The 12,438-nt window shown below is 39.9% G+C and overlaps 1 protein-coding gene across 4 annotated transcripts in view; it reads right to left on the bottom strand.

The window, feature by feature from the left end:
* DGKH (diacylglycerol kinase eta) overlaps positions 1-12,438 on the bottom strand; it is a 374,433-nt gene that overhangs the window by 68,032 nt on the left and 293,963 nt on the right. For all 4 annotated transcript variants that reach the window (XM_069758220.1, XM_069758222.1, XM_069758219.1 and 1 more), the window contains 5 exons: positions 10,448-10,587; positions 8,689-8,776; positions 4,350-4,435; positions 3,226-3,325; positions 1,507-1,786 (listed from right to left, as the gene is read on the bottom strand). In XM_069758220.1, the coding sequence (XP_069614321.1) occupies positions 1,507-1,786; positions 3,226-3,325; positions 4,350-4,435; positions 8,689-8,776; positions 10,448-10,587 (694 nt within the window). The remainder of the gene's footprint in view (positions 1-1,506; positions 1,787-3,225; positions 3,326-4,349; positions 4,436-8,688; positions 8,777-10,447; positions 10,588-12,438) is intronic.

The following is a 12,438-nucleotide window of genomic DNA, read 5'->3' as shown; positions in this document are numbered from 1 at the left end:
ACGTGAAATCAGAATAAACCTTTCCTATTTTAGGTCAACTAGGCTTACCATAATTATGAATATTTGCCAAATGCCAGAATAATGAGAGAGAGAGAGAGAGAGTGAGAGAGTGAGAGAGAGAGAGAAAATGCCCAAATTCCAACCAACTATTGTGAGAAGCTTGTGGAAGGATATCCAAAATGTTTGACCCAAGTCATTCAGTTTAATGGTACCAAATACTAATGAAATGTATGTAAACTTTTGACTTTGCAGTAAGTAATAAAAATGCCTTAACCACTTAGTGACCAACAATACATCTTTTTACTGACATATCTGGCTGATTTCTTGAGATTTTCCCATGATGCTACACAAAGCAGCAGTATGTTTCAGGTGTGCATTAAAATACATCCACAGGTGTGTCTCAGATGTTGCCAAAAGCTTCCAAACACATGACATCATCAAATGGGCAGTCCAGAATTGTTTAAAGGCATAGTAATCTTAGTGTATGTAAACTTTAGACATTGCAGTAAGTAATACAAATACCTTAAAACATTCTCTCATTCTGGTATTTGGCAAATTAATTATAATAATAATCCTAATTGACCTAAATGGGAAAGGTTTGTTCTGATTTCATGTCAGATATTGAGAAAAACATGCATATGTGTCTTTTTATATAGTGTATGTAAACTTCTGGTTTCAACGATGTATTATATACATGCACACTTACATACATATATTCATAAGCGTGCATGAGCCCGGATTGCAAACCAGTCACACCTACATCACATGCTGGGAAAATGTGTGCGGCATTTGTGGATTCTGAAGAAACTGTGGGCAGCATACTTGTCTATGAAGCACAGTTTGGATTGTCTATTTTCTGTGCCCTAGTGTTTAGCTGAAAAGGACATTTGGGAAGAGCAGAAGGGGAGAAGAGTGCTTTGTGTAAACTGTGAAAATGCTCCTCCCTGGTGTCCTGTTCAGCTGGGTGAAAAGCAGACTATACAGACCTCTAAGCTAAGGATCTTCGTACTCCCCATTTTTTCCCTTTATGACAATTTCACAGTGCTGTCCTATACTAATGGTATTCTGCCATTACTATGTAAGCAATCTACCATGATTTGTGAGACGGTGTAATGCATGAAAACAAATGACAATTTAAAAATAAATAAATAACATTCCTCAGACATTACATTGTTTCATGGAAGTTATTAGAGTAACTAAAACCAGTCTGCAGCTTGGCTCCCGTAATGCGGAGAACAATTAGAACGATGAATATCATCAGCACTGCTACATACTAAAATGTCAATCAGAGCGAGGGTTTCCAACCAACGAAATTTCACTTTATTCAGCAAGTCACCAGAGCATTCTGTGTTATGTGCCTTCGAAATATCTGGCATGTTATACGAGGCCTGAGTAGGTAATATGTATATTAGTAGAAAGCCAATTTTAGAGAAGCTTAAAATACACTTCCAAGATTTTCTCATGACACATTTCATTATAATATTGCAGACCCAACATAACACCCACCCTTTTCAGCTTGTTCTATGATCTGCCTGACTGCTTTTTTCAAGCTGTTTGCTCGCAGCATGAGTTGCTCCCGCGGTTTGAAGAGCTTTGGCGTGGAAGACTTTGCTATGCTGTCTGTCAACTGCTCCTTGCTCTCAGAGAGGGAGTCTTCACTGGAGAATTCTTCCTCTACTTCCTCCTCAACAATGGGTGGTGTTAAATGTGCCAACAACGGCGCTGCCTGAGCTTCTGCATGAAGGGTCTGAAGTAGCAGATCCAGCTTTTCATTCAATGTGGAACACTAAAACACAAATATCACAATCAACTCTGATGATGGACCAGATTACCTGACCAGATTGCAATTAATAACAATATTCTGAACTCATGAGATATACCAGCTCGCTTCCACATTTTACATGATCATGGAACCTGAAGTGCTATGTGGCAAAGTGACAATTATGCAGTATTATGCACCATCCTTTAGGGACTATGCTAAATTGCGGTTGGGCTGCACCTTATATTCCACAGATTTTTGTTATTTTTACCCTTTTGAACATTTCTGAATGGCAACAAACTCAAATTTCTTAAAATCAAATCCAATTATGTGGGAGTTTTAAGCTAATTGACTATGGCTCCGCTCACACCAGAGTCATGGCTTTGCTAAAAGGAACTGGTTATGTTGAAAATGGTATGTGATATTCAAGGAGAATGTTATAGAGGAGGAGCTAATCAAATTAATATACAAGTGTGTAGAAGAATTTTCTGTAAAACTTGCATTTTCTTAATTTAAATCACTAGTGTTTTGTATGTATATGAGTCCAGTGGGCGGTCGTATTCAGTGATGGATAGTCTGTATGACTGTGCATGCAGAAATAGCTCAAAATCACTAGTATGACCACCCACTGGTTCTATATATGGTTATATACATTATATGCATACAAATTATAGGGAATTCATTGAAAAAAATACAAGTTATTTTGAACTGTTTCCCACAAACCTTATCATTCTGCTCCGCTCTTCCTTCTTCTCCTACCTTCCACTATGCTATACAATAACCAGTTCTCTTCACTAATTTTTTTTAATAAAGGATCATTATAAACCTTGCCAGTTCCAGATGACTTTAATAAAAATTAATCTGCAATTCCAGCATACTTTACAGCCAGAACAGTACAGTCTGTAGTGCTATACTTTGCTTTAGGAATATCGAGAAATTCAAAGAAAAAGAACGCAAATGTGAATGATTACCGGATCTTTCAAAGTATTACGTTTGGTCCTATGTGACATTAGGTGTAGAGAAATGCTACGTTATTATGGGTGCCTCAGTTGTCAAAGCAATGTAGAATGTAAAAAGAGAATTGCTTGTAGTTTATTTAATTGTAACCTGTGCACAATTCTAAATCCTACCATACACTGTAGACTAATGTTGGCGAAACTCACAGATATCGACGGGTTTGGCCATCAATCTACTATGTATGGGCGCCCTGACAAGTGATTGTCAGGAAAAATGTTGATTGGGCATATTTGATATTGGACTGCCATTCGCTTTGTCTGGACGCAGTCAGACATGTCTGGCGATAGCTTTCTTATACAGCAGACAGGAGAACTTGGCTGAACAAGAGCTTCTGTCTACGGAAGAGACGGCAGAGGTGGCTATCTACTGAATGACTGTTCGGCAGACCATTATCTAATGTGTATAGCGGACTGTAACGTCAGAAATATTAGGACAAAAACAATACTTACTTTCACTGCCATCACTTCTGCGTCCTCTGAATTCTCCAGTGGTTTCTCATAGGTCTTACCAACTTTTGCCACAAAATCTTTTACAGTCTCACACAAAACCCTTGATAAAGAAATACAATAAACACAGCAAAAATTAGGTTCATTTTTAGACCGCATTAGACAATTGTACAGAGCATTGTTCCAGTTATGATTTTGCCTCACTTTCCACTACTGAGCAGAAATAAGCAGAAATAAGGGAAAATCCTTAAATATCTCATTCCTGTCCATTCCCAAATAAAGCAATCATGCCTGGAAACACCACTGCACGTGCATATACAAGGCTGTGTACTACACTTAAAAGGTTTTCTCAGAATATTTATAGATTTTGACAGGGACTGGATATAGATTTATTTGAAACAAAAAAAAACCTTAAAATTACTCCTCATAATTGCCTAATGCTGAGCAAAAGTTGAACATGCCCTTTAGATATACTGACGTATAAAAAATTGTGGGGGTTAGTTAAAGTGTGGGTGATTACTGACGTGATCAGGTATGGTTTTCAAATTTAACATGGGAGAAAATGAAGAAAATTATTTTGTAAGAACAGAAGTTAAAACTCATTAGACATAAATAGAAGGTTAGATCGTATTAGTACGTATAATGTAAGACTTGGAAAATGTGTCCTCAGAAAATGAACTATTGTTTAAATCACGTTTTTATATTAAATTTACTTTTTGGGGACGGCAATTTTTTCCCCATATCACAATCTTTATTACACATAGAATAATACATTTTCTGCAATTTCACACTGGCCACTGGAACATTTCTCATACTGGTACTTTCTGTTCTTTCAGGAAATGCACATGATAAGGAAACCGCAGTACACTCTTCCTGAAAGGAAAGGAAATACGAGTCTAAAAGACCCCCAAGGAAATATGAGTCTAAAAGACCCCCAATGCCTATGAGAATTGCAGGATTGTTAATTTTGCTCTTTAGAAGCAGCCATATTTTCCTAGACAAACCTTCCTTTATTGATAAAAACACCCAAATTTCTGTAAGAATCTGGATTTCCGATTGTTTTTTAATTGGAAGGTTTGTGGGGCAATACTATCCACACCATACTAGTGGATGAACAAGTGACTCACTTTGCAGAGGATATGACTACGGAATGCTTGTCCGAATTAAGAATCTTTGCTAGGTGAGTGGCCACCGAGTCTTCATACGCAGAGATCTGAACAAATTGACATAAAATACAAATGTAATCAATATTCAACATCAATTAAGCAAACCAACACTTTGTTCGAAATATATTTAATATCTAATTTTTCAGAGTAGTCAAGAATGCATACTGTGAGCATTCTGGAGTTAAAAATGGGCTTTCTGGCTCTCCCCTTCTGCGTGCCATCAGCTTGCTTCTGTTAAAATAATAAAATCATTCACCCTCACCAGGTCCATCACTATGTCTCCTCTGCTGCTGCAGTGATTGAAGCTGTGAAGTCACGTCTACAGCACTGCAGCCAGTCACTGGGCTTCGGTTTTCTACCAACTATATGATGCCAGCCGCTGATCCCAATGATTGTTTATCCCCTGCAGAAGGTCATCAGTAGAGCTGCTGATGCTGAGCCCAGTGACTGGCTACAGGTATATTGGCATCACGTCACTGGTCCATCCGGCAAACAATAACTGGGGCAGCAGCAGAGATGGAGAAGATGGCTAAATACGGTCTGATTTTATCATTTTTAGCACTAGCACGACAATAGCATGCAGAGTGGTGAAGTCAGAAAGCCTTTTAAAAAGGTACGGTACATTCCAATGGGGTACATATGTAGTAGACTTTCTGCCCTTTGAAATTTACCCCCCCAAAAAAAAAAAATCACTGTATTATACAAAAGCAGCAATGTAAATGAGATTTTAAAGGGAACCTGTCACCCCGAAAATCGCGGGTGAGGTAATCCCACCGGCATCAGGGGCTTATCTGCAGCATTCTGTAATGCTGTAGATAAGCCCCCAATGTTACCTGAAAAAGGAGAAAAAGACGTTATATTATACTCACCCAGGGGCGGTTCCGCTGCTGGTCAGGTCGGATGGGCGTCTCCGGTCCGCTGCGGCGCCTCCTATCTTCTTTCCATGACGTCCTCTTCTGATCTTTAGCCATGGCTCCGGCGCAGGCGTACTTTGCTCTGCCCTGTTGAGGGCAGACAAAGTACTGCAGTGCGCAGGCGCCGGGCCTCTGACCTTTCCGGCGCCTGCGCACTGCAGTACTATCCTCTGCCCTCAAGAGGGCAGAGCAAAGTATGCCTGCGCCGGAGCCGTGGCTGAAGATCAGAAGAGGACGTCATGGAAAGAAGATAGGAGGCGCCGCAGCGGACCGGAGACGCCCATCCGACCTGACCAGCAGCGGGACCGCCCCTGGGTGAGTATAATATAACGTCTTTTTCTCCTTTTTCAGGTAACATCAGGGGCTTATCTACAGCATTACAGAATGCTGCAGATAAGCCCCTGATGCCGGTGGGATTACCTCACCCGCGATTTTCGGGGTGACAGGTTCCCTTTAAGAAGTCACGCCCACACACTGGAGAATATCCACAGCATATATTATCCAGCAGATACACTTTTCCATTTGTTTAATTAGTAAACTAAATCTACATTAGTATCCCGCAGCTGGGTGTAAAGTTCCAAATGCACAAAAATATGGAATACTAATGCAAATAACTTGCAAAACTTTACAAGTAGAATAATAATTTAAAAAAAATCACTTTTTATTACGGTAATCATTAAAAGAAATATAAAAACATGCAATGGTAGGCGACCAGAATCCTTAGTATCATACTTAATATACTAAAGATAGTACAATAAATTGTAGGGTCAAACAGAACAAGTAACCATGAGGAATCCGGAGTAAAATCCTTACAAATGACAAGTGCACCCATTATAATGTGTACTGAGAGCAGTAAAACAGCAGTTTTCTAGGTGATCATGTACTGTCACCACTGAGGATGCACTTTGTGCTTTCTTATAATGCCTCCTTTTTTCACTCTCTATTTTAAATGATACCTTCTTACATACGGTACCCATCCTCAGTGAATAGACTGTATAGGCTTATGATTATTATTTTATTTCATTGTCCCTACATATTATTATGAGTGCTATCTATACTACATGAAATATGATGTATATTTACGGTCACCTAGCTGGGTCTGACCATGTATGTTTAATACCCTTTTTTATCTAATGCATAAATAAAAAGTGATTAACATACTTCTACTTGTTGAGTCCTGCGTATTCTTTGCACGGGTTAAATAATTATTCTTAGACACAGCAAGACAATAGAACAATTATGGTAATACTAGGAATGTAAATAGCACAATAAAGGGACCTAAAACATAACATTTAATATACTAGTTAAAAATGACATAACCCAATACACACAGACAAACATGTATAATACCAACAGTTGGTCAAACAGTTATCCAAGGAAATCACAGAGAAACGGTACTTAAAGCAGAAAAATAATCAAATATACAACTGCTTCTCCTGCTAGCATGTCCTTACCCAAAGCTCAAAAAAAACGGCTGAAGGAGGGTATATAATAATGATGCTATTTGTACCTGTGTGCTTTTGCTCAGAAATGTGACATCAAAACAGTATCATAAATTCTCACTGCATCTGCAAAAGTCACTAACACAAAAAATGCACCATAAAGTATGGAACAATCTCACCCGTTCCTGAAGAAGCCATACAAAGGATGCACTCCACCACTCAGTCATTTAGGAGATTCAGAAATTCGGTATAACACTCCATAGACTATTTCTTATTCAGGACCACCTCCCTATGCGTTACATTCCGGGTAAAGGAACTCATCAGGGGATATGAAGGTCAGGTAGCAGTCTTGTATGATGGAATACCCAGCCATCAATACTTTCTATCCTGGGTGGAAACTGTTTCAAACTGAGTGGTGGAGTGCATCCTTTGTATGGCTTCTTCAGGAACAGGTGAGATTGTTCCATACTTTATGGTGCATTTTTTGTGTTAGTGACTTTTGCAGATACAGTGAGAATTGATGATACTGTTTTGATGTCACATTTCTGAGCAAAAGCACACAGGTACAAATAGCACCATTATTATATACCCTCCTTCAGCCGTTTTTTTGGAGCTTTGGGTAAGGACATGCTAGCAGGAGAAGCAGTTGTATATTTGAGTATTTTTCTGCTTTAAGTACTGTTTCTCTGTGATTTCCTTGGATAACTGTTTGACCAACTGTTGGTATTATACAGGTTTGTCTGTGTGTATTGGGTTATGTCATTTTTAACTAGTATATTAAATGTTATGTTTTAGGTCCCTTTATTGTGCTATTTACATTCATATTTTTGGGTACCCTTGGCTTTAATAAATATTGTGGTTGGTTTCAACCTTTTGCTGTTTTCTACTAATACTAGGAATAACTAATTTCGTACACACACAAAACTACACGAGAAATTTGCCAGAAAGTCAATTACCGTATTTTCCGCTTTGTAAGACGCACTTTATTTCCCCCAAATTTGGGGGGGAAATGTGGGTGCGTCTAACAAAGCGGATATACCGCTTACCATTACAGGCTGGGATGAGGGGGTGTCCGCCGCCGCTACCGCCTGCTGCCGCAGTTGTCCGCCGCCACTGCCGGGGTTGTCCGCTGCTGCCCCGGGTGATGCTGGAGGCTCCGGTGCTGCGGGGGGCTCTGGCGACATTTTGTGAAAGACCAGAGCCCCCCGGCAGTTCGTCCATGCGTTCCAGTATAACTAATTCCGGGAAAATGGCCGCCGGAATCTCGGGAGATGAGATTTCAGCGCTGAGATTTCATTTCTCGAGATTCCGGCGGCCATTTTCCCGGAGTTAGTTCCAGTATGACTGACTCCGGGAAAATGGCCGTCGGAATCTCGGGAGATGAGATTTCAGCGCTGAGATCTCATCTCTCGAGATTCCGGCGGCCATTTTCCCGGAGTCAGTCATACAGGAACGCATGGACGAACTGCCGGGGGCTCTGGCCTTTCACAGAATGTTGCCAGAGCCCCCCGCAGCATCGGAGACAGCCCTGCAGCACAGGAGCCCCCCTGCAGACCCCTCATCCCAGCTTGCAGCACAGGAGCCCCCCTGCAGCACAGGAGCCCCCTGCAGACCCCCTCATCCCAGCCTGCAGCAATGCTCCACTCCTGCCTCCAGCAACGACCCTGGGACCCTGATCCACCACAGCCACAACCCCTGGTAAGTAATAAGACGCATGGATTATAAGACGCCCCACCAATTTATTAAAAAAAAGTTTTTTCCTATTTTTCTCCTCAAAATTTGGGGTGCGTCTTATAATCCGGAGCGTCTTACAAAGCGAAAAATACGGTATATAAAATGTTTCTTAAAACACATAAATGTAGAATGTTATCAAAACGGAAGACAATAGTTTAATAGAAGGAACGATACTGAAAATAAGAAAAGATAAGATAAGCGAACATTTACTTGACACTCCTCAGACTCCTCTTCTGGAGATATGGGAAGTATTGAGGTTTTTGATGGCAACTTCAACTCATACGACATTATACTCCACCTGCGATAAAAATCACCTTCTGTAGAGTGGCATGCAGGTCATACAGCCATTACTTACAATACATTCTCTTAATTCTACAATTTCCAAAGAAAGCTCTTCACATAAGGTAGTGTAGCAAGTAGTGATCATAAAAACCTGCTGCAGTTCACTTTGGCACATTCTAGCAGTGGGAATTTCTAGCTTCGCTTTCTGCACAATGTTTGCTTTGCTGCAAGAGCCATAAGACGCTGTGACACTTAGTAATGACTAAGGAACATTCCATATGGAGTATTATGTCTTGCAGAACCTGATGTAAGATCATTGGTGTATCTGCCTGATGAAGGGACCAAGTTAGCTTCGAAACTAATCATTTTACAACCAGGATTAAAACCAATTCTAAACAAGCCAACGACATATCCACTAATGGGAAATGTCAGCAAAACCTGATTTTCTTTTGAAGAGTCGGAGACCTTCTCTACACAGAACCTCGCAAAGAGGAAACCAAGAAGCAGCCCTTAATAGTAATAAATTAATAAAAGGCTAGAATGGGAGTTGTGTCTCCAGCTCAACTGAAGAAAGGCGATAGTTTTGATATACATTTATTTTTATCTTCAATCAGGTTTGAGGAGAAATACAGGCATATAGCATAAACAGTTATCACCAAAATTCGGAGTGGTGCTCAGATGTATAAACACTCCAGCAATATGAGCTTGTATATGTAGAGAGACCAAAAACAAGTGCCAGCTGGGCGCGAAACGGCTGTCGTCTGTACCATGCAGGTTTCTAATGACTACTACACTGTACCAGTTTGAAAACTTGGAATAAAGTTTACTGATAATTTTATTTGGGTGAGTGCCGCGCAGTTTATCTTCTCTACATTGCTTTTATTTTTATCTTCCAACTTGAGCACACTGCTTGTAGTAAAATACAGCACAACAGAAATTCTTCAACTTTTGTCCATTAAACCAAACTATTTAAAAATCATCTCAATTGAGCCCTGACCAAAAAGCCTTAGCAAACTGTACGGCCCTAAAAACTCCTGTTGTCTCTTCTGCATACATCCAGCAAATAAAATGTCAAGACACTTTAAGGAGAACATCAGAAATGTCAAAGAACATTAAACATAGGAGTCAATTGTGTGAAACATGTGATAAGTTTACAGGTTTGAACACAAGAAAGAGCTCTACTACACAACTTGCCATACATATTTTTACTAGCTTGTCATTAATGGTTAGTTTACGAAGGGTTTTCCTGAACAACAAGGCCAGAAGATAAAACGACAAGATAAAACGTTAATTCAGACCGTTTCAGATCAGAGATGTGATTTGCAGCCTTGTCTGGGACACTGAGCTCAAATTCAACATTAACTAATCATCAATAACCCAACAATGATTAAAAAACCCACCATGGCGGAACTTTTCCACAAATATTTGCCATCGGTTGGCTTTTGTCACGCTTATTTATGTCATGAGAAGCTGCCACTGGTTGGCAGAAAAAGGTCTAAATCAGATCTCGTTTCTCAGAAACGGATTTGTCTGTACATTAGATTTACTTGACTGTGGTGAAAGGAGACCATAGGAAGCACGAGAATAGTAGCAGCTAACTGTGCGTAATTTATAATGGTACTGAGGATGGGTAATATACAAAGATAAAATAACGATCTTGGGGGCAAATCCCCCCCAAAAATCTTACCTGTCCAACATTTTAGTGCTTGCACGTTCCAACTTCTCCAATATCTGAGGCAACTGTGTATCATCATCACAGGAAGCACCCCAACCGAGCACCCGCGCCAGGTCATTTCCAGTACCCAAGGGAAGGACTCCTAGTTGACACTATTGTTACAAGGATTTAGACACATACAAGATTACATTACATAATAGGTGGACATTGAAGACATACAATCTGTATTCAGGGATATTTGCTATATCAGTGTCATCAATCAGTTCCCTACTAGCCATGAACCTCATTTGGGTGAATAATATTAGGGTTAATTGATTAAAATTACGAAAGAAAAATTAAATTCAAGTCTGAAAATGGAAAGTTCTTCGGTGCCATAGGATAAATCAAGGTACTTTGTGACAAATCGTTAACAGCTGCTACTGCACGGGCGGCACCATCTTGGAGGAGGACTTTTTTTTTCTTCTCTAGCATGATGGCGCCACCAGCACCTGCGCAATAGCAGCTATCGGATCATCTCTATATACACTGATAGCTGCTACTGCGCAGGTGTGGCGGACCCCATTTAAAAATTGATTTTCTTTATACTCTTCAGGATAACCTTGAGGACATTTATTAACAAAACAGTAGCCATGCGATTATACTGCAGCACAGGTGTTGGTGTTATGGCTGGCACCCGCCTGCAGAAGGGCATTTTTTTGCAGTATGTACATATATTCATTATGTAAACTAGGGGAAAGTCAGTGAGGGATCAGTGACCTGTCAACAGTCTGTATTATGAATTGCTAATCAGAGCACCACATGAAGACCCTTCCCCCACAGGTTGCCCTGGAGCACAGGAATATCATTAACTCAAAACTGAAAATAAAGATTAAACAACCACAAGACGGATTTCATCAACCAAGGTAACATTGTACGTAGTATAACGGCGCCGATCAGACACTATCTGTAGGCTACTGTGACAATCCTGCTGACAGGTTCCCTTTAAGATGAAGACAAATATGAACCACAACATTTTTACTTAACAGGTTATTGAGGGGAGATCACATTTTCACACTTGCAAGGAAGCCACTCTTTAGGTGATCAAACAAGATCTTGTTACTGAAATTTGCTCATCTCAGATGAATGGCAGACCAATAACAGGAGAAGATGTTCGCAGTCTCAAATTTTCCCATGAAAAGTCTCAAGTGCCATGAGTGAGCAGTTAATGGTAACCCAATTACCACGATCAGTTATAATATTAAAAGCCTAATATTGTGTAAGTGCCACTCCCACACAGTCAAAACAGCTCTGACCTGTGGAGGCATGGATCCTTTAACAACTCTAAAGGCGTCTTTTGGTATCTGGCACTAAGATTTTAGCTGATGATCCTTAAATTCCTGTAAGACTTGTCTTTACAGAACATCCTGCAGATTGTCGCCTGGATTGTTTGAGATATGGGAGAGGCCAAGTCAATACACCGAATGCTTTATCATGTTTCTCAAACCATTACGTAATAATTTTGGCAATGTGGTTAATCGTGTTACCCTAAAGGCATTTAACCCCTTCATGACCCAGCCTATTTTGACCTTAAAGACCTTGCCATTTTTTGCAATTCTGACCAGTGTCCCTTTATGAGGTAATAACTCGGGAACGCTTCAACGGATCCTAGCGATTCTGAGATTGTTTTCTCGTTGGGCTTCATGTTAGTGGTAAATTTAGGTCAATAAATTCTGTGTTTATTTGTGATAAAAATGGAAATTTGGCGAAAATTTTGAAAATTTTGCAATTTTCACATTTTGAATTTTTTTTTGTTAAACCAGAGAGTTATGTGACACAAAATAGTTAATAAATAACATTTCCCACACGTCTAATTTACATCAGCACAATTTTGTAAACAAAATTTTTTTTTGCTAGGAAGTTATAAGGGTTAAAATTTGACCAGCGATTTCTCATTTTTACAACGAAATTTACAAAACCATTTTTTTTAGGGACCACCTCACATTTGAAGTCAGTTTGAGGGGTCT

Source organism: Ranitomeya imitator, chromosome 3 (genome assembly GCF_032444005.1).
Source record: "Ranitomeya imitator isolate aRanImi1 chromosome 3, aRanImi1.pri, whole genome shotgun sequence".
Classification (NCBI taxonomy): Eukaryota; Metazoa; Chordata; class Amphibia; order Anura; family Dendrobatidae; genus Ranitomeya; species Ranitomeya imitator.
Note: the sequence above shows the minus strand (reverse complement) of the source record. Positions and strands in the feature narration are given on the sequence as shown.